The sequence below is a fragment of the Zalophus californianus genome, chromosome 1 (genome assembly GCF_009762305.2).
Source record: "Zalophus californianus isolate mZalCal1 chromosome 1, mZalCal1.pri.v2, whole genome shotgun sequence".
NCBI classification, from domain to species: Eukaryota; Metazoa; Chordata; class Mammalia; order Carnivora; family Otariidae; genus Zalophus; species Zalophus californianus.
Window position 1 is genome coordinate 212,298,696 of NC_045595.1, and position 20,153 is coordinate 212,318,848.

The 20,153-nt window shown below is 56.6% G+C and overlaps 1 protein-coding gene across 5 annotated transcripts in view; it reads left to right on the plus strand.

Moving 5' to 3' along the window:
* Positions 1–20,153, plus strand: part of ABCG1 (ATP binding cassette subfamily G member 1) — a 69,424-nt gene that overhangs the window by 34,987 nt on the left and 14,284 nt on the right. For all 5 annotated transcript variants that reach the window (XM_027584790.2, XM_027584788.2, XM_027584789.2 and 2 more), the window contains 3 exons: positions 16,119–16,236; positions 17,908–18,040; positions 20,093–20,143. In XM_027584790.2, the coding sequence (XP_027440591.1) occupies positions 16,119–16,236; positions 17,908–18,040; positions 20,093–20,143 (302 nt within the window). The remainder of the gene's footprint in view (positions 1–16,118; positions 16,237–17,907; positions 18,041–20,092; positions 20,144–20,153) is intronic.

Sequence of the window (20,153 nt, forward strand, 5' to 3'; positions counted from 1 at the left end):
GGCGTGCAGCACAGGGCCAGGCCCGGGCGTCTGAGCCCCACGTGGCCCGAGGGAGCCTCTCCATCCCCTCCCTTCCACTGGGGACTAAAAGCTCCCTGTCCTTCAGGGCATCTCTGCAGGGAGAGCAGGCTTTGGGATGCTGGGGAAACTCAGCAAATTTATTATTCTTATTTAAGAGAGTAGATGTTATATTTTTATCTTCATCTGATCCAGAGAATATTTTAGATACCGCACACGCCTGTGTGTGTGTGTGTGTGTGTGTGTGTGTGTGTGTGTGTGTGTGTGTGTGCTGGTTTGAGATATCACCTGTGCGGGAAAGAAGGCAAGTTTTCCTCCTGCTTATTTGTCAAGCCTGTTCAAACCCCCACATAAAGCTGTTGTGAGCTCTATCGCTGTTGGATTCCCACACTGGTCAGTTCCACTGTGAAATCTGGAAAGAAGGCCATGTGAAGGGACAGGGGTCTGCTGCAGGACCCCGGGCACTGGCATGGGTGGGAGAGTGAGGCCAGAGTGGACACGGGGGGGTTCGTGGGTCTACAGGATGGGCCATTGGGCCCCAAGCTGCTCCTCGCCCCTCCCTGCGCAGGGCTCCAACACAAGCCTACCTGAGCCATCTGTCAGTATTTAGTAATACTCCATCAGAATAAGGTTGCGTTTCCCAAATCCTCCGCACCAGCTCTAGGGACTCGGTAAGAAACACGGCGGTTGGCACAGTCATTGCTGCGCCAATAAATGGGCGCATCTAGAAGTCCTCCAAAACTTTTTCCCTTTTGCACTGCCTTCCCCATAGACGCTGTCTTACTTCGCAATCCCCACTCCCTTTTTGGCAAGGAACTTGAGCGTCTTCCTCGGCTCACAGATGGTAGATTCTGAATTGCAGGATTGTAATTCATGAATGTAAAAATCATCCTTGGAGCACAGAGGTGGTCCTAAGGGTTGGAGCGTGAGTGGGGAGGCCCCAAGGCTTCTCCCCTCTATGCTGAAGAGCAGGGGCTGTTAGGACGGCATCCATGTCCCTGCCACAAAATAGGTGATGCTCAACAGTATCTCGTTTGGAAAAAACTTGCAGAGAGCTGGTGGTGACCTTTACCACCAGGGAAGCACCTGTGCCCGCAGAAAGCCCGGAGGCAGAGAAAACCCCAGCTTGCTGGCAGAGCTGGAGGTCCAGAGAGGGTTGCTGACTTGGCAAGAGTCACACCAGGAGGTACGAGTAGAAACCAGAGTGTGAACTCCCTCACTTCCCTTCTTGCTGGCTGGGGGTGACTTCCAAGGAGAAGACCTGTGCTTGGCAAGGTCCTGGACCCCCAGTCACTGGCCCAGCTCTGTCCCCCAGATGCAAGTCAGACCCATCCTAGGAGCTGTGTTTGCTGAACCTGGGTGCCCTGGGCTGCCTCTGGAGCTTGCTCCAGTCCATTCTGGACGCTCTGGGCTTTGTGCCAGGGCGTGTAGGATGGAGCAGACCTTGAGGATCAGAAGACTTTGGGAACCTCATAGATGGAAGAGCCAAAGAAAATGGGATTTACATGAAAACTTGAGCCTTTCCATTGGCTTGTGAATAAGCTTGATTTATAAAGAAGTCACTGGGTTGGCATTTTGAAGTCATAAAAATTAGAAGGGAGCTGGAAAGTGGCATACTTCTCCAGCTGACTTTAGGCGTCTCTGCAGATAAAGGGATTACCCAGGGAGGGGAACCCCCCGTTTGCTTCACCCTACTGCCTGCCGGAGCTCTCTTGTGGACAGTGGGGTCCATTCGTTTTTAAGCGGTGGCTTGCCTCAATTCCCGACACAGAGGAGCGCCAACCAGGGCTCAGAAAGGGGTCAGGGCAGAGGGCAGAGCAGAAGCAAAGGCTGTGGGGGAGGCACGGAGAGGCCCACGAGGCTGGCAGGCAGCTGGGGGCCTCACTAGAGGCAGAGAAGATGGAGCAGCTCCGGGCTGGGATGTGGCCGGGCCGGGTGGGCCAACCTGTGAGGAAAACCAGGCAACTCAAGCATGTTGCTACACGTTCCTGGACTCCACCCATCCTGGTGCACCTCCACAGCTGAGTGTCCTGGTGGAACTGGGAAGCAGAAGCACCGGGAGGTGGCGGGGGGGGACCGTGCCTGCACCTCTTCTCCCTAGGAGCATCCTGGAGTTAGGTCAGGAACGGTGGTCCCGGCAGGAGAGCCCAGGGCAGGTGGGGGAGGTAGCAGGCGGGCGGTGAGGGCGCGCAGGTCGCTGCTCCTTGGCCAGTGACCCCGACACCTGAGTGGCTCTCTGTAGCCGCAGGCGTCAGCTTCGAGGTGAGTGACTGGGCCATCCCCGCACTTCAAAGGAGTAAACGTGGGGATTTGTACTGGGGCTGTATGTACAGGGCAGTTTCTTAAGATGAAAAAGGGTCATCAGTGGATATAAAGTAGGTTTTCAAAGGATGTGTGGCTCTCAAGACCTTTTTCACTGGCAAATACTGGCAAAACAATGAAGCTGCTATAATAAATTACCTGTTAATGAATACTTTCATAAAGTAACCTCAGTTCCGTGCAAGAAGCATCCACCGAGGTGCGGGGCGAAGAGAAGATATTCAGGCACAGCGTAAACTCCCTGATGGAAAGGAATGCACTGTCTCATGAGCCTTTTTCAGTTTCTTTTTCACGATTTTGCCTTACAGAAAGTAAGAGATGCCATTTCGAGACACAGTGGCCCGTGCAGACATTCGTGCTTGTCTATGTAATATGTACATGTATGCTTGTATTTATATGTGAGTGTTTCTTTTTAAGTCAGGGAAAGAACTTAAAGATTCACAGAAGCCAGGCTTCTAGAAAATGAAGGCCCAGGCTGATGGAGTTCGGTTTAAGAGAAATCAGCTTTTGAGATTAAACAGTATCCTGGCCACATCCAAATTTATATCTCCTATGCATATGTTTATTTTGTTCCGAGTGAGAACGTGATGTATCATTGACTACTATCAATCCTAAAGCCTTATGTAACCAGCTTAGGATAAGTTAAAAAAAAAAAAAAAAAAGGCAAAGCCAGGGATCATAAAACAGTAAACCTGACCGTGATTTTTAAACTACAGTAGGAAAACCCCGTTCTACCGCAAATCAGACAGGAATGTCTAAGGTAAGAGATGTGAGGTGTTATACACTCTTGAGAAATAATTTCTAGCCAACACTTTTTCTGCTTCTTGGTGAATTTGCTTCTGAGTAATTTTGCGGGGAAGACATGTTTGAATTTTTTCCCCCATTCTCATGATGGGGGATAAAGCATCTACTCATCATTCAATGAATTTCTTATTAATCATCTGTTATAAGCAAAGTATTTTTGCGAAGTGTTGGGAAGGGAAATAAAGATAAAGCATGGCCGTCGAGGAGTTTAATTTCCCCGGGACAGGGGGTCATGGGAGGTGGGGAAATGCAGGGGAAGGGCTCTGGGAACTGGGAGCAGAGCGGGGTGGGTGTCAGTACCACTGCGAAGAAGCTGGGGCAGGGGACGGATGTGTAATGAGCCCAGATCCCCAGAAAAGAAAGGGGTCAGAGCCTCCTGGATGGCCCCGCTGAGCGCCCGGCTGTGGTGTTGGATGGACTCTGGACCAGGCTGTATGGTTTAAGTTCTGGCTTCGCATCTGCTGGCTGTGAGACCCAGAAGGTTATTTAGCTCTTTCCATGCCTCAGTTTTCTCATCTGTAAAGTGGGGGCATTAAAGTACATCCCATAGAGGGTGGTGTGGGAATCAGATAAGTTAGTACATGTGGGAGCATAGAATGGTGCGGTCACCACCGTCCTATCACGGAAGCGGTCCCAGATCCAGAAAGAAAGAAGCAGAAGGCATGGAACCACAGGGCAGTGAGAGATATGGTGGGGGGCTCCCGCTAAGGGAGGGTAGGCATGTGCGAGTCTGGGACGTGGAGGGGGATTCTGACTGCAAGCCGAGGGACCGCGGACCACAGGGGACAGTGGGAAGGACACAGGAGGGGAGACGCCTTGGAAGGAGGTGTGATGAGCCCCGCTCGGGCGGGTCGCCTTTCTCCTGACTGGCGCCTGCCGCAGGGCTGACTGGTGGTGCCGGCCGCCCTGCTGGGGGTGGGGGGTGGGGGCTGGCCGAGGGCCCTGGGGAGTGTGGTGCCTCTGATCACATCATTTGAAGGCATTTCAATGGACAGAAGCCAGATTCAAACCCACCTTGCTCTCCCTGTCCTGCTGGGTGCCTCATTGGTCTCTGTTGTCCCGGGGCGGGGGGTGGGGGGCGGCGGGGGTGGATATCCTGCGCAGAGACGAAGCCTCCGGGCCCGGCGGCTGCAGACCCTGAGGAGCCACACTCAGACTAGCTCCTGGGAAGTGGGCCCCGAAGATGGGCACCGGGGTGTCCAGAGAACGAGTCCGTCTGTCTAGGGGCAGTGCCCGGTCTCTGGCTGGCTCAGGAATTCTCCCTGTGGCTGCGCATGATCCTTGCAGCTGACTTCTTGGGGCCACACGTGCTGTTGGCACACACGCGTGTCTGTGTCGGAGTCTCCTGCATACCCAGGGGATCAGCCACCTGTGCGGGACGCGAGGCCAGAGCGAACAACAGGAATGACAGCAGTCTGACCCCTGCCGCCCTGCGGGGCACTGTGCCCCGACGGACCCCCAACCCTGGCGCCGTGAGGGGCTGGATAGCCCTGTCCCTGCGGCGGGGGAGCCTGGAGAACGCCGGGAGGGGGATCTGACCGGGTTGCCTCCAGGCCTGCTGCTTTGACTCTCAAGGTGGTGAATGAGTTGGCAAGAGGAACAAACAGATGAAGATGGCCCAGTGGCTTGGAGGAAGAAGACTTTTAGGGGGGTGGTGGGCTGTGCTCACTGAGACCCGGCCCAGCGCCAGAGGCCCCTAGTCTTCATCTCGTTTCCTCTTCCAAGCAGCACCTGGTAGGTGTTATCCCCAATTTATAGATGAGAAAACCAAGGCACACAGAGATACGTTAGTTTCCCCAAGCCATCTGATAAACAAGGATAGATTTAGGATTTGAGCTATGGCCGATCACCCTATAAAGGTCACTCTGTTCTCCTCGGGCCATATAACTGGCAGGAGCCATCACAGAGAGGGCATTCTCTGAGGTGGAGTGCCCCAGCCAAGGCATGTTTGGGAGACCCCAGCAGACTGGCCTGGTGTGCGGGGATAACTGAAGTACTGGGTGATGGGAGATGGGCCTAGAAGGGCCAGTTGCAAAAGGAAGGCCTTGAACCCTAGGCCGGAGCACATGGAGTTGATCCTGGATGGAGATAGTGGGGCCTCATCTGGAGGGGGCCCCAGGAGGCTCAGGATGCCACCCAGAATCCCCACTGGTCCAGAGGGTGCCGTGCTTTCACTCATGAGACTGACATACCCCACGAGATGAATGCCGAGCCTGCACGTGTGTGGGGGGTCCTCCCTACAGCGGTCTAACTTCAAACAGCAGGGAAAGTTCATGAAGCAGGTAGGAGTCAGGAGCATGCCTAGCTTGGCAGCCACCTGGGTCATGACCCTGGGTCCTTGGAAATCCCAAATGTGGAAATGCAGCCGTCCTCTGAACTGCTTCTTCTGAAGCTGTCGCAGAAGGTCTCTCGGATGTGGCCGCACATGGCAGGGAGCAGCTGAGCTGTCCCCAGCTCTGCACACTCCTCGCAGGAGAACGAGCGGTTGGCTGCCATTTTCTCTTTGAGAAATGTCATCACCGTGAACATCAGGGAGAGCGGTAGAGCTGAGCGCTTGTCAGCCCCGGCTGCTTCTGGAAGCCGTCCAGGGCTCTCTGTACCCACAATTGCGCATGTGCCGATTTTTGCTTTGTTTTTCCTTTCTCCTTCAGAGTTGGAATTTGGGATGGGGGGTGCCGTTGTTTGATATATCCCAGCAGTGATCACGACTTTCGTTAAATAGACCCCACGAAGCACGAATCGGCCCAGGAGGACTGGGAAGTCTCAGAGCGCGAGGCAGGCACGCGCTCGGGCCACTGCGACGGGCGTTAGGAGGGTCCGGCCTGGCTGACGGGGCTGTGTGGACAGACTTCTAGGCGATCCTGTTTGAGAGTCTCCACAGTGCCTTTTGTGAGGGTGTGCGGCTTCTGGTCAGAGTTGTACTGTGATTTTTCCTTAATGGAAGGTGATGTGAGTGTCCCAAGCTCAACTTATTCACAGAAGAGCTGCTTGCAAGGCCAGGGGCCACTTCCTAGTGTGGCGACTGCAGAGGAGAGGCGACCATCCCTGTTCGAGAACCTCTGCCACTGCCACCTTGAGGTTCATCACTGGGATTTTAACCCACGGCATCTCCAAGGGCAGGTGCCCAGAGCAGGTCACAAGACCAGACCTGGGCTGAGCTGGTGCTCCGGTGGGGAGAGCACGCCCGGCAGCTGCGGAAGGTGGGAGTAAGCCCCCGGCCACTCCAGGCGCCGTTCAGTTGGGGCACAGGATAATAATGCCCATCTCATCATTTTCTTGCCCAAAGCCCTCCGTTAAAGGGTTCACGTTAGGGAGAAAGGCCTTCATTTGACTGTCCTCCGAGGCTGCAGAGTAACTTGGCTTTGAGGGACAGCCAGGGACCCTGCGTTGTGCAGGAGGGTTTCAAGATGATGGGCTTGCCACCTTACTGTTGGGGCAGGAGGCCAGAGGGGGGTGTGCTCTTCCCCGGGGCGCTCGAGGGACACTGAGCACCGTCTCGCGTGGAATTTGTGGACATTGCCGTTTCAAATACTTGGACCCAGGCAGGCAGAAAGAATGAGGGAGCTGCTTCTGCCTAGAGCCGGGCAGAGGTGGAACCCGGGAGGGCCCTGCGCTGGGACAGGTGGGGCTGGGGCAGCAGACAGACAGACGGAGGGACTGATGGGTGAGCAGGGGACATGGACCGTGAGGGAGACCACCGACCCGGGATGATGATGCCGAGAGGCTCTAAGGAAGGAAGGATTGAAAGGCTTCCTGAACTGTGGCCAGGTGACCATTTTGAGTCCATCAAAGTCCTGCCCCGAGGCAAGGCCTCCGAAAACTCAGCACTTCATCTGCGATTCCACTGCGGCGGGCGCGAGGCCCCGGGCAAGCCAGAGGGCGATTGTCGCAGTCGGACAGGTCACGGTGCTGCTCTGAAGCTGGACCGGGCTTGCTGCCCCAGCATTCACTGGGGGTGGTGGAGGGGGCACTGCACTGTGTGCGCAGTTTGGGGACACACGGTAACGTCCTCATGTCACGAGTGGCTCTTGCTCACTCCTGGCTCGTGTTAGGACACCCGGCTGCACAGGCCTGGCTCCTGCTATTGCTGTCAGTTCGTTTCAGGAGGTGCACAAAACAGGAGAACGACATTTGATCTGTGGGTGTGGCTTTGCCACTTAATAAGGAGAACCGAGACAGGGGTGTGGAGGCCCTTGGGCATCCCAGGGAAGAAACAGGTAGGGTAAAAATGAAATGGCCTGGGTGTGTAGGAATGTGGACTTTGCTCCTTTTTGCCTTGAGGTTGCTCTTGGAGAGGGAGAAGGAAGGGTCTGGAGAGTGAGGGTCAGTTTTCAGCAAGAGGTCCTTTTCGCTCTGGGACCAAGAGTAGTTGGGAGGGGGAGGAGGGAGGGGGAGGAGGGAGGGGGAGGAGGGAGGCGGAGGAGGGAGGGGAGGAGGGAGGTGTGCAGCGGGGCTTATCTTACAAACACTGGCCTCCAGAGAAACATTACCACGTGGGTGCAGAAACCAGGTACGCGGTGTTGTTTTCGGATGAGCATGATGTGACACTTGGGGATTATTTGGCACCTTACTGGCACTTTTGGCATCATTTGAATAATCAGAAGGATTTTTTTCTTACTTTTTTCTTTTTTTTCTATTGTTCTAGCCAGGTTTAGAAGTGTGTGAAAAAGACCAGTTCTGCTTTTAGAAGTATAAAAATAACATAGTGATAAAAACCTGCTTCATGCCTGACAGGAGGATGTAAATGACTTCCATCTATTCTTCAGTGCCTGCAATGGGGCTGCTCCACGGCCGGTCCTCAACAACCCGGCTGGCGTGGGTGTGCTGTGTGTGTGTGTACATGGTGGGGTGTGCATGTGTGTGTGTACATGGGGTGTGCGTGTGTGTGTGTGTGTACATGGTGGGGTGTGCGTGTGCATGCGTGTGTGTACATGGTGGGGTGTGCGTGTGCATGCGTGTGTGTACATGGTGGGGTGTGTGTGCGAGTGCATGTGTGTGTACATGGTGGGGTGTGCGTGTGCATGGGGTGTGTGTGTACATGGTGGGGTGTGTGTGTGCATGTACATGGTGGGGTGTGCATGGTGTGTGTGTACATGGTGGGGTGTGCGTGTGCATGTACATGGTGGGGTGTGCATGGTGTGTGTGTACATGGTGGGGTGTGCGTGTGTGTGTGTGTGGATGGTGGGGTGTGCGTATGCGTATGTGGTGGGGCGTGGGGCATGTGTGCGTGTGTGTACGTGGTGTGTGTGTGTGCGCATAGATGGGGTGCGCCCGCGTTCATGGGGTGCGCGCACACATTCATGGGTACATGGCCGGTCCTTGCAGTGAGGGCTCTTGCAGCTATGAATACAGAGAGGGCACAGGAAGTTGAAATGGAGTCAGAATTTAATGTGTGAGCCTCTCCACTCACCACTCGACTGGGGGTTTATAGAAATCAGGGAGTGACCCTCAGAGACTTCTGATCATTGTTCCTGTTTGTTTTGTGCTGTTCTTTCCTTTTAATCATGGTTCAAGCTCTTCACTGGTTGCAGGAGAAGGTGGCCCTGCTTTCACCTAAAATCCTTCATGTTCCCCTGATCTCTTCAGGGTCACAGAAACAACGCGTCCCAGGGGTCTCCTTCTCCCGTGACGAGTTTACACCCTGACTGATTCTACAAAGGATTCGAGAGAAGGAATCATAGTTTAGTCTTTGAGAACTTCTGTTATACGGCAAACACCTCACTTTGTCCTCTGACCCATGTGCTGTCGCCCCCATGGTGGGCTGCTTGGGACCTGCGCGCCCCCTCCCACCTCCGGAGAGGGAAGGGGGTGGCCCTGACGTGGATCCAGGTGTGGACACCTCCTCCCTGTGTGTCCCGGGCAAGTCCTTCGGCCTCTGCAAGCCTCAGCCCCCAACTCTGACATTAATTCCCTCCCAGGGCTGCTGAGGCCACTGAGGCAGGTTCAGTGACATATGCAGAGGGTTTAGCCCCCAGACGGCCAATGGCAGCCACACGGAAAGATGCTGACGGTGTCGCTGGCAGGACAGTCTGTCTTATCCCCCAGGCCAGTGGGGTTTTAAGCCGCTGTGCATGAGTCCACGGAGGCCCGCGGGCACTGCCCACTGGGCTCCAGGAGCGGTGGCTGGGATGGAGAGGCTCATCTCTGGGCGCTGCCATCCTCCTGGCTAGGCTGCAGTGTCTGTGCCCGGCCCCACTCACGCCATCTCAGCGGGTCAGCATCCCAGAGAACCCCATGGGATATTAACTGTGACACCGTTTCCCATCACCCAGGTCATGCAGGTCACCTGGGCCATAGCCACCTGTAGCCAGCACTACCAGGTTGGGTGCTCAGAGCCACTCTGATGCTGATGCCCAGGCCCAAGACCTTGTGGGAATGTGTTTAAATTAGGGGCAAAGGAGAATTTCTCATAGTCTGGGATGTGATTAACCTGGCCATGAGATGTGCCAAGTCCAGAGATGCCTCCCTGCACAGTGGGAGCGAGAATAAAGCTTCATAAGCACGTGCACATGGGCTAAGCCGGCTCCGTGCAGTCTGGATGAACATGGACAACAATGGCACGCACAGGAAACATTTACAGCTCGGTGGTGATGTGAGCCATCAGAACACCGGGCCCAAACTTGAACCACGGGAGCCAGCCCCCGCCCCAGAACGCAGAGGACTTCTCTGTGCCCCACCCGCCTTCCCTCCTATCTTTCCACTGATTTGCTATTCCTGAGTTCCAAACGCTGAGACTGATCTGGAGTGTCTTGGTGCAAACCAGATCACACAGTCTTTGGATTGGTGCCATTTTTGTATTCTGTGACACCGGCATTCATCTTCATCAGTTGGGTAGGAAGGTGCGACCGCGTTTCTGCCTTGTGGCAGAGAAGACCGTGTCAATGGAACACGGCTGTGGATAATGGGGGTCACGCCGTATGTGGTCAGAGGGACCGTGCATCATGGTTCCATGAGTCTAGCCAGGCAGAGCGAGAAAATATCTATGTAGCTCTAGGATTCTGTGTTGGCTGTGCCGAATTTTACCTCTAAAAATTACGGAGAGTAAAATCACATCTATTTAAAAATAGCCAATAATCTATTTATTCCCTGGCTCTTTCTAATTTGCCTGGGGCAAAGAACATCTCCGGGAAATGAAACCCTTGCTCAATTTGAGGGAAGATGCTGTGTCAGGCTCTGCACACTGATGAACTTGGGTCTGACACCTGCCGTGAGCGTGGCGTGTGCAGAGGGGATTCCCTGTTTCAGGACCCCAAGGCTGTTTCCGTGGGAACTGCGTGGGAACCTCAGCTACCGTCTGGTTGTCTGGGGAAAGAAAGTTTCACATGACTCACATCTACAGGATATTAGTGCCAGGAGGGGTTTTATCCTGGGGCAGCTGAGGCCAGGACGGGTGGGCGGCCTGTCCGTGGCCACTCCCTAGTCCTGAGCGTGGCTGGATGAGCCCCTGGGCTGCCTCTTACCACCTTGGTCTTCCCTGTCGTTGTTTCTCCTGTTCACGTTCAATGGCACATAGTTTAATCTGTTCCTTGAACCTCATTATGAAAGTTTTACACTGGGAATGTGTTCTAACCAGGCTTGGTGCCATGTGGGCTACCCAAGAAAGTCAGGGTGACACTGGATGGAGGAAGGACTTCCTCTGGAAGAGCTACCAGATGGCAGCAGGCATCTCTTCTAGAACAGCCCGGGGCTTCGCTCTCACAGTGTAGACTGTCCATCAAACCGCCCCTTGTGCAGGCTTGCTGGCTTTCACATCGTGTGCACAGAGCGGAGTGGGGTGGGGGAGTCATCGTCGGGGGGTGCAGGTGGGCATGAGCTGGGGTGAGCAGGGCGGGGCTGAGTGTAGGAGTGTCTGGGCACCGCTGGAACTAATCTCTGCACACGGTGGCTTCAGACAACACACACGTGTTGTCCTCAGGTTCTGGATGTTAGGAGTCCAAAATCAGGGCTGTGTTCCTTCTGGAGGCTTTAAGGAAGCATCTTCTCCTTGCCTCTCCCAGATTTCCAGTGGTTACACTCCTTGCCTTGCGGCGCCTTGCCCTGTCTTCAGAGCCAGCAGGTAGCATCTTCAGATTTCTCTTTCCCCGACCTCTGCGTCCTTGGTCATATCTCCTGGTACAGCCTCTGCCCCGCCTGCCTCCCTCTTTCCCTTAGAAAGGCCCTTGTGATTATTTTGAGCCTGACTGGATAATCCAGGATAATATCTCCATCTCAAGATCCTTATTTTAATCCCATCTGCAAAGTAACAGATTCTAATGATTAGGTTGTGGGCCCTTTTGGGGGCCATTATACTGTCCCCTAGACTGGTAGAGCACAAATCCCCCCCCTCCCTCCCCCCCACCCCCACCCCCATCCCTCCATCCCTGTCCCCCTCCAAACCTCCATCCATCCAGAGTTCCACCCTGACCCCCCAAAACTCAAGGCCTGAAAAACCCCCAAAGCAGTTGGGGATTGCTTTGAAGGAATGTGTTTCTAGTGTACCTGGGTGAGCTTTGGAGACATGAACTAGAACATTCTATCAGAGAACGGGCCCTGAGGTCACCTTTCCTCGTGCTCCCATGGAAGTGGGGCCCCTGATAGCAGAGCTGCCCTGAGGGCCCGTGATGAGGTGGCCCCTGAGAGTGACTCCGGAGACTGTGGCCGGGATGCCCCCCACCCCCAGCAGCGTGGCTCCCTAGCTAGGTTGGCACCTGTGGGAGGTCTGGGAGGGATGGGGACCAGCAGCCCTAAAGCCGTCCATCAGTGAGCACTGACAGGCCGTCACCCATCCTGCTACTGAGCTGGGGCTCTGCTGGCGGCCCCCCCTGGGCCCTGGGGGTAGAGTGAAGCTTGCTTCCTCTCAGAGCTGCCTCGGCTCTCCTGTTCTCCCCGGAGCAGGCGCACCCCATCCTTACCTGGCCTTTCCTCAGCCTTGCAAGCACACGTGCCCGAGAGAAGTGACGTGGCAGGAGCCCAGCTGCCCTGGGCGCCAGGCCAGCCCCGCTCCGCAGTTCTGGAGCAGGTTCACAAACTGCAGCCTGGGGACCAAATGTGCCCCCCTCCTCTGTTTGTAAGTAAGGTTTATTGGAATGTGGCCTATTCTGTGTGGCACAGCCACCCCGGCAAGGTCTTGAGTGAGGGAACAAACCCGGGACGGTGGCCCCTCTGTTGCCTCTGCCTGCAGGGAGGGCTCCACGCACCGCGACGGTCTGTCCACACTTATGTTTGTGGCGTGCTGGGCCTGGAGGGGTCAGCGTGCTCAACTCTCAGGATGGCATTTGGCATTCGGACAACGGCAGAACCAGCTCTGCTCTCCCGGGGGACCCACTGCCGCTGTTGGCCACCCGCCCCGCACAGGGAGACTGCGCGCCTTTGCTTGGTGCGGCTCAGAAACCAGACCCGGGGGTTGAGCGACCCTGGGACCTCTCTAGAGACAGCCGCCGCTTCTAAAGCCACAACTTGCGAAACCAAATCTGAGTGAGCCGGTTGCTTGCTGGAATTTGCGGGACGAACTGCTCATTATTTTCTGCAGGAAACCGGGATCAGGGGCCTGATGGGTCCCCAGGGGCTCAGATGGCATTTTACGGAATGAAGCACCTGAAGGGTAAGAGAGGATTTGACCGGCTCAGAGCTCTTCGGATGCACACAGGGGGTTTTGGCCTTAGCTTCGGAAACATGACCCATGTGGCATCCTTGGCCTCCGTAGATGGGGGGATTTCGTCTTTTGGGGAGGGAAGGCGTGTCCTGTCTTCCCGTCCTCTGGGAAGTGCTTCCTGCATAGCAGACTGAAGGCACATGCCCCAGTTGAGCTGACCCTGGTGATTTAATGGGAGCCACCCACACATGGGAGCTGCTGCAGCCCCCAAGCCTCCCAGCTGCATTCCTGGTCCTGGCAAAGGCTCATGCCCCGGGGCGGCGGGGCGGGGGGGAAGACACTTCTGGGGTTGGGCAGCGTGGGTGGAATGTGGGCTTCTCTGCTGACCTGCTGTGTGACCTTGGGCAGGTCATTAACTCTCTCTGAGCCCTTGCTTCTCGTCTGCAAATTACAGATCGTGTGCACCCAGGGCTGGCATGTGCCCAAGAGCAGGGCTGTACTCTGAGCTTCTCCTTCAAGGGCTCGTTTCTACAAAAGGAGACATCTGTGTGCCCCCCACTCCACTGAAGTTACGCTCCTGTGTGTCCCCTGACCCTTGTAAGTGGGACAGACAGACACCATGTCCCTCTAAAGCACCGTGCGCTAACCTGGGTCCGGGTGCCAGAGCTTTGCCAGCATCCTCCGAGACGGGAAGGCCCGGTGTCCGAGCAACGTTCCTGTCCTTGTGAGGGAGGGGCCAGGCACTGTTCTCTGTGTCTTTGTCTCTTCTGTCCTCTCCTCTCTTGTCCGGGTTTTGCTTGGGCTTCTGGACTGACTGTTTTAGAGACGGGCTGCCCGCACCCTGCGGGGGGCTGCTGGGCATTGCTTGGCCCTGCCCCTCTGCGGTTTCTGTTCCTGGGATCCCCCCGAGCATCACAACCCCGACCAGAAGCATCAGGACAAGCCCCCGTGTAAACGAGTGTCCACGGCACACGGAGGAGGAAGCAGGCGGCCCCGCCACTGTGCCCAGAACTGGGCTGGGCGGAGCTCCTGGGCGGGAAGTAGGGCACCTCCGTTTTGGATTTCTATAAGGGGACAAGTGCAAGGCTCTGCCGCCAAGGATGATTTGTTACATAAAGACAGAGCTGTGCACGTGTGGGCCACCCACAAACCCCACCCTAAGGGGATTCCCGGTCCCCCAGCACCAGACCGAGGTCCCCACTTCCAAGTGGGCACGTGGACCTCTGCGGGTCCAGAAGTAGAACAGAGAGGTGACTTCTTCACTTTCCACTGTCACTTTTGGGATTCTTCTATCCCAAATGTGTGTTTGTTGTTTCTAAAGAAAAGCAGGTTTCTGATATTAGAGAGGGCAGCCCCAAGCTGCGTCTTGCCCCTTCTCGGCTGCCCGACCCTGTGCAGGCCCCGCACGGAAGGACCCCTCCCGGCCAGCCTGCCGCAGGTCCCCTGTCCTTTCAGGCTGTGCTGGGAGCCAGCGTCCCTCCCGGAGGCACGAGTCCTGAGCCTCACGAGCCTCGCACAACCTGGCCGTGTATCGGTGCAGCCAGCACGGGGGTTCATGGGCAGACCCACCTTCCCAGTCGCTGGCTGTAAATGACAAGACCACAGGCTACACCCCAGGGGCCCACCTTCTCCCTTGAAAGGTCCCGCTGCCCCCACAGCTCCTGCATCCTTGGTACGCATCCTGGCGAGCACAGCCTGCGTGAGTTGTGCTATTATCTGGTGCACCGTGTGCACCCCGATACCAAGGGACAGCCCCAGGTGCTGTCAGAGGGTCCCCCATGGGCGCTGCCCCGAGGGAAAGGGCCTCTCAGAACCCCAGGATGCGCGGCCGCCCCCAGGCCAGCAGACTGCACTTGGCCTCCAAACAGCCGGTGGCCATCTCGTGGTCATCTCAGGGACTCACCTGCATCCTCAGGCGGTCCCTGATTCACAGAACAGCCTAAGGGAGGGTTTGCTCGAGAGTAACCCCGGTCCTGACCTGAACCGCCAGGAGGCCAGCCATAAACGAACAGACGCCCGCCCGGCATTAGCGCTCCCTCGGTGATGTCATGCAGGTCCCCGTGGCCCAGGCCCCAGGGTGCCTGACGAGGGCCCCTGCACCAGGAGCTTGACCTTGCAGAGGAGAAGCCTCTGCTGTCCCCCAGCTTTTCCGTGTGTCTGTCCACCGAGGGGCAGACAGAGACTCTATGCTTTGGGGTCCTGGCCCCTCCCTGCACTGGTCCCTGTTAGCTGACCTGAGTCACCTTCGTTCCCCGGGGGTAGGCATGTGAGCGCCTCCTCCAGACTGCGGGTGTGCATCATTCCTCTACCCCTCTCCCAGCTCGGTGACTGTCACCCCTCCCCAGGGACTGTCGCTGTCCGTAAGGAGGCGCACCGCAGGGCCACAGCTTGCGGCCTCTCTCTTCTGCCCGAGGAAACTGGTCCTCGGGCACTCCCTGTCCAAATCGAGGTGGCACCTGGTGACCGGCAGGAGTGGAGGTGTCTCATCTGTGAAAGACGAGTAGACCCCTGGGTGAGAACTCCCCAGGCCCGCGCAGGTGTGGGGGTGCGGGGAGCAGACAGCCAGAACAAGGGGCTCCATGGGGCGCTTCACTCGCCCCTTTAACCGTTGGGTGTGGGGGGTCAAATACTTCGTTTGCATGATTGTGACCATTGGAGGGTCTGCTCTGAGGATGTTTCTCAGGAACTGAGAAAATGTTTCTGAATTAGGAGTCTTTACCTGTGGGTCCAATTGCTTCTATTTTGTTTATAGCACATTGAACAGTCCCCTCGAAGAAAGATTAACATGGCTCTGTGTGGCGTGTATTTTCCTTTGACGCAGCTCCCGGATGGAGACTTGGCAGAAATTCCAGAGCAATTTGATGTGGCTGCAAAAGGATAAACTCTTAATTATTAATTAATTAATGCCATTTCAATTATTTAATTATAAGGTAATGATATGTGAATAAATTTTACACAAAGAGTTTATATGGATATAAAGTATAAATAAATGAAAGAAGAATCATTTGATTAATAAAGGCACTTGCTTACCGTCATGGGGGCGGAGGCAGCATGGCAGGTGGCGTGGCCCTGGGTTAAGATCTGTTCACACTGGCTGTGGGGTCCTGGAGGAGGCACCTGCTTCCTCGTTCCACCAGGAGGTGGATTCCTCGTAGGCCAGAAAACGCGTGTGCAGAGCTCGGAGCTGCTAAGGGGACCGTGAGCGGCAGCTGAGGAAGGGTACCGAGGGGGCACGCAGGAGGCTGACTTTCTCACCCAGAGCTCGGCATTTTACGCGACGCACGAAAAATCTCGCTTTTAGCCTTGGTTGTGTTGTTACTGTATTTACGGGTTTGTCCTTTCTGTGTGGGGGTCGGACCCACGAACCCCGCGATGGCTGGGAATGAATGTGATGTGGTTTCTGCAGGCTACAAGACCCTCCTGAAAGGGATTTCCGGGAAGTTCAACAGCGGGGAGCTGGTGGCCATCATGGGGCCCTCTGGGGCTGGGAAGTCCACGCTCATGAACATCCTGGCTGGGTACAGGTGAGTACAGCTGTGGTGGAGAACAGGGTTCTCACCCCGTTGTTAGCCTGGGGGCAGCAACCGGAAAAGCGAGGCCACCTCAGTCAGTCCTGTCACTTCTTAAGCTTCTGCACAGACTCCAGTGAGGCCTGTGGGGTTGAGCATTAAGAGGCTTTAGGATTGGGGCGCCTCGGTCGCTCAGTCGGTTCAGTATCTGACTCTTGATTTCAGCTCAGGTCATGATCTCAGGGTCATGAGATCAAGACCCGCATCAGGCTCTGTGCTCAGCGGGGAGTCTGCTTGAGCTTTTCTCTGTCCCTCTCCCTGCTCTCTCTCAAAAAAAAAAAAAAAAAAAAAAATGTAAGGTGAGCAGCAGGAGAACCGTCAGGCAGGGGCCCAGGGCTCATGTGCTCTAGCCTGGGCCTGTGTTAGCCCCCGACGTCCTGCCCAGTGTCTTTCCTGGGAGAGCGGCTCGAAAGCTGGATCTTTCCAAGTATTAAATTGCCCTCCTAGAGCCGCTGAACTCGGTTCTCAGGCTCCCATTTGCCAACGTTAGCAAATACCGCTAATACTAATAGTAATTTCATCTCCTGGAAAAAAAGACAAATATCACCGCTTTCCTTAGGACCTCTGAATTACTCTTTAATGCCAGAAATTAGGGTTTTTAAAAACCTCCCATACGACAAGTTTCTGTCTGTTGCATTCACATCGAAAGCTTGAAGCAGATGCCCGGCGTCATGGGGGTTCGTGGCAGGCATAGGGGGCGGACACTTTCAGCTGCTGCCTGGCCGGGGGTGCTCGGGCAGCCTGGGGCCACCGACTGCTGCCTGGAGGTGCCTGGGCCGCGAGCCTGGCTCCCAGGGTAGCCAGGGGATCCCGGCCCGTGCCCTGGAGGAACGAGCCCAAGGTTGCAGTACTGGCCAGGGTGAAGCTGGAAACCAGACGGGATCGCACTGGTCTCCACAGCCCCTTGGTGTTTCTGTGCTCCGGGACATCTAGGAGGCAGGTCCTCAGGGGGATGCCTGTGGCTTCCTCCCCCTCCCCGGGGCTGAGATGACACACCGCGAGGGCATGGGGCAGCGCAGATGCACAGTGGGTCTGGGAGGGGGAGGGAGAGAGGGTGGCTGGCGTCTCTGGGGTGCACCCGCCATGCCCCAAACTATTGAGTGAGGGAACAACTTCCCCTGTGGAGAAGGAGCATCCCCTCGGCCGCAGGAGTGCAGGGCCCAGCCCCTCCTGGGAGCCACCTGTGCCCCGGGAGTCTACTCCTCTCGTGCCCTCAGGAACTGGTTCTGACTGACACCCTCGGCTGCAGAGTCCTGGCCTTTGGGGCCTTTGGTGTAGCCTTGGCTACTCACGAGGTCATTCGGAAGCCAATCTCACAAGGCTCGGCAGAGCCGGGGTGTCCCTCTGACCTGGGGGCCGCAGGTGGGAGCACCCATGAGTATCGCTGCTCATTAGCACCTGTTCCTTACGGGTTCGGTACCCCTTTCCCCTTTCATCCTGAGCATGTTCTCCACACGGCTCCATCCTGCGTGTCCTGGTGCTGTTCTGGGTCCCCCCCTGCCCCGTCCCTTCTGGCCGCTTGGCGTCCCTGCCATAAACGGTCCAGCTGGGAAGCTGCTGGGAGGGGTCCCCTCCCTCCCCGAGGCCCTGGAGGAGGAGCTCACTGGATGCTCTGTGGGCTTACAGGGAGACAGGCATGAAGGGCGCCGTCCTCATCAACGGCCTGCCCCGGGACCTGCGCTGCTTCCGGAAGGTGTCCTGTTACATCATGCAGGACGACATGCTTCTGCCACACCTCACGGTGCAGGAGGCAATGATGGTGAGCCACCCCCCCCCCCCGCCGCCCCCCGCCTGGGCCCGCCCCGGCCCAGCCTCCCTCGTCCCCGTTAGACAGAGCAGTGCCCTCTGCGGGTCACCTGCACACTGGCAGGTGGGGCACCAGGCCTGCTGTTTGGGCAGCCTCATCGAAAACAAAGTCCCCACCCCCGAGGTTCTCATGGACTCTGGACGGCGAAATCATGGTCACGTTTATGAGAAGGTTATTGACCCATCTTCTGTGAGTGACCACCTAGAGGTGGCCACAATCTTACCGCCCGTGCGCCATCAGCTGTCCTTACTGATTTGTGGCTCTCGGCCCGAGGTCCCCAGTCTGGCGCCTGGGTTGGGGCCCTGAGTGTTTGGTCCTCGGCCCCCCTGCCGGCCAGGGTCGGGGAAGCAGACCCAGCATCTGCTGCATCCCAGGCCCCGTATGCACAAAGGCCCAGACAGTCACCAGGAGTGTGCCAGTGAGCTCGGGGCACCTGCACGACAGGGTCTGGAGCAGCCCGGACATCGTGTGCTCAGGCTGCTGGCTTTTCTGCCTTCTCCTGGCCCACTGCAAAAGACCGTGCCCAGCCTCCCGGCCCTCCCCGTTCTCAGCTGCTCTGCCTCGCGTCCCTGGTCAATAAACGGGCGTTTGCCTTGGTTTCCCTGCCAAGGGAGGTCTTGCCCTGTGCTTCTGACTTGAGGCAAAGCTTCCTCTCTGCGGGGTTGGAGAGTGGCTGCCCGGCCGTTTCATCCGAAGGGCTACTCCAGGGGGTTCTCATCTCAGCAAAGGGAAGCAGAGTAAGATGTCAGTTACACGATCTGCCCCCTAACCTGCTCTGCGGGTTTTCCTCATTCATGTCCCGGGGACTGAGTGTTCTGGAAGGGGGAGAACTCTGCACCGGGCTGGGCCTCACCAGCAGCCCTGTGTCTGGGGCCCCTAAGAGTGTATCCTGCCTCTACATGGCCATTCTGACCGCGGCACCGGGAGCTCAGGAGGAGTTCAAACGGAACAGCAAATTTAGAAAATTCAAGCTTTGCTGATCCCTGAAGGGTTACTTCACCATTCTCTCGGGCGACCAGAATTGAGCTTCTCAGCCAGTTGAACTCAGCACTTGGTTACTTGGTTGAGAAACTTCCCTTTGACTTCCAGCTCGAGCCTTGCTTTCTTGTGCAGACAAGATTGGTGACAGTCCCCAACCTGTCACCACGCTCTGCTGGGAAGTTCATTTTCAGAATGAAATTAGGTTTTGACCTTGGAGAGTTTTATGATACCTTTGAAAATCACCTCTCGCTTGAGGGAATCCTGCCTTTTGGTTTTGAAGGTCCTGCCACAGGCCTAGGGATGACACCGGGCACCTGCACCCCGTCCCAGCCACGTGTCAGAACGGCTGTGCATTTCCACATGTTGTCTCTGACCCTCAAGACCACCGGGCAGACCGCACAGTGACCCTGGGTGTTGCCCAGCGGGTGGCTGGCCCTGCAAGCCCCCCAGGCCTGGCCTATCCCCCAGCTCGCCGGCTGGAAAGCGTGCCCATGAGGAAACGGAGCAGTCCCCCTTGTCCTTGGCCTTGTCGCCCAAGGTCACCCCCAGAACGGGGCAGGCCAGAACCGGGGCCGATACTGGATGTTGATGGCCCCTCGGGGTCTCACCAAGCCGTGCCAGGGGCCCCTTGGTGTGCCAGCAGACAGGACCTCAAGCAAAACAAAACGACCACAAAACGGGAGTCCTCACATTTAGCACTGGCCGATTTCTGTGGTGTGAACACTCCACGGCGGATCATTTTAGTCTGTCGGTGCTTTAACAGGTGGCCCGTGGACTTCCTAGATATACAGCAGTGGTCTCCACTGATGCTTGGAGTGTGCCGGTTGGTCAGGTGCCCACACCTGCCTTCCCTCTGGGCACAGCAGAGAAGACATGTGACATGACAGGAAGACTCCCGGACACGTACTGCTACCCTGGGCCCTGGGGGGGTGGGAAGCCCAGACCTCCGAGGGGTGTCCCCTGTCATGTCAGCGTGAGGTGTGCCCTGCTGACCGCCGTCTGTTCTGGTCCCACCCCCGGCAGGTGTCCGCACACCTGAAGCTCCAGGAGAAGGACGAAGGCAGGAGGGAGATGGTGAGTGCAC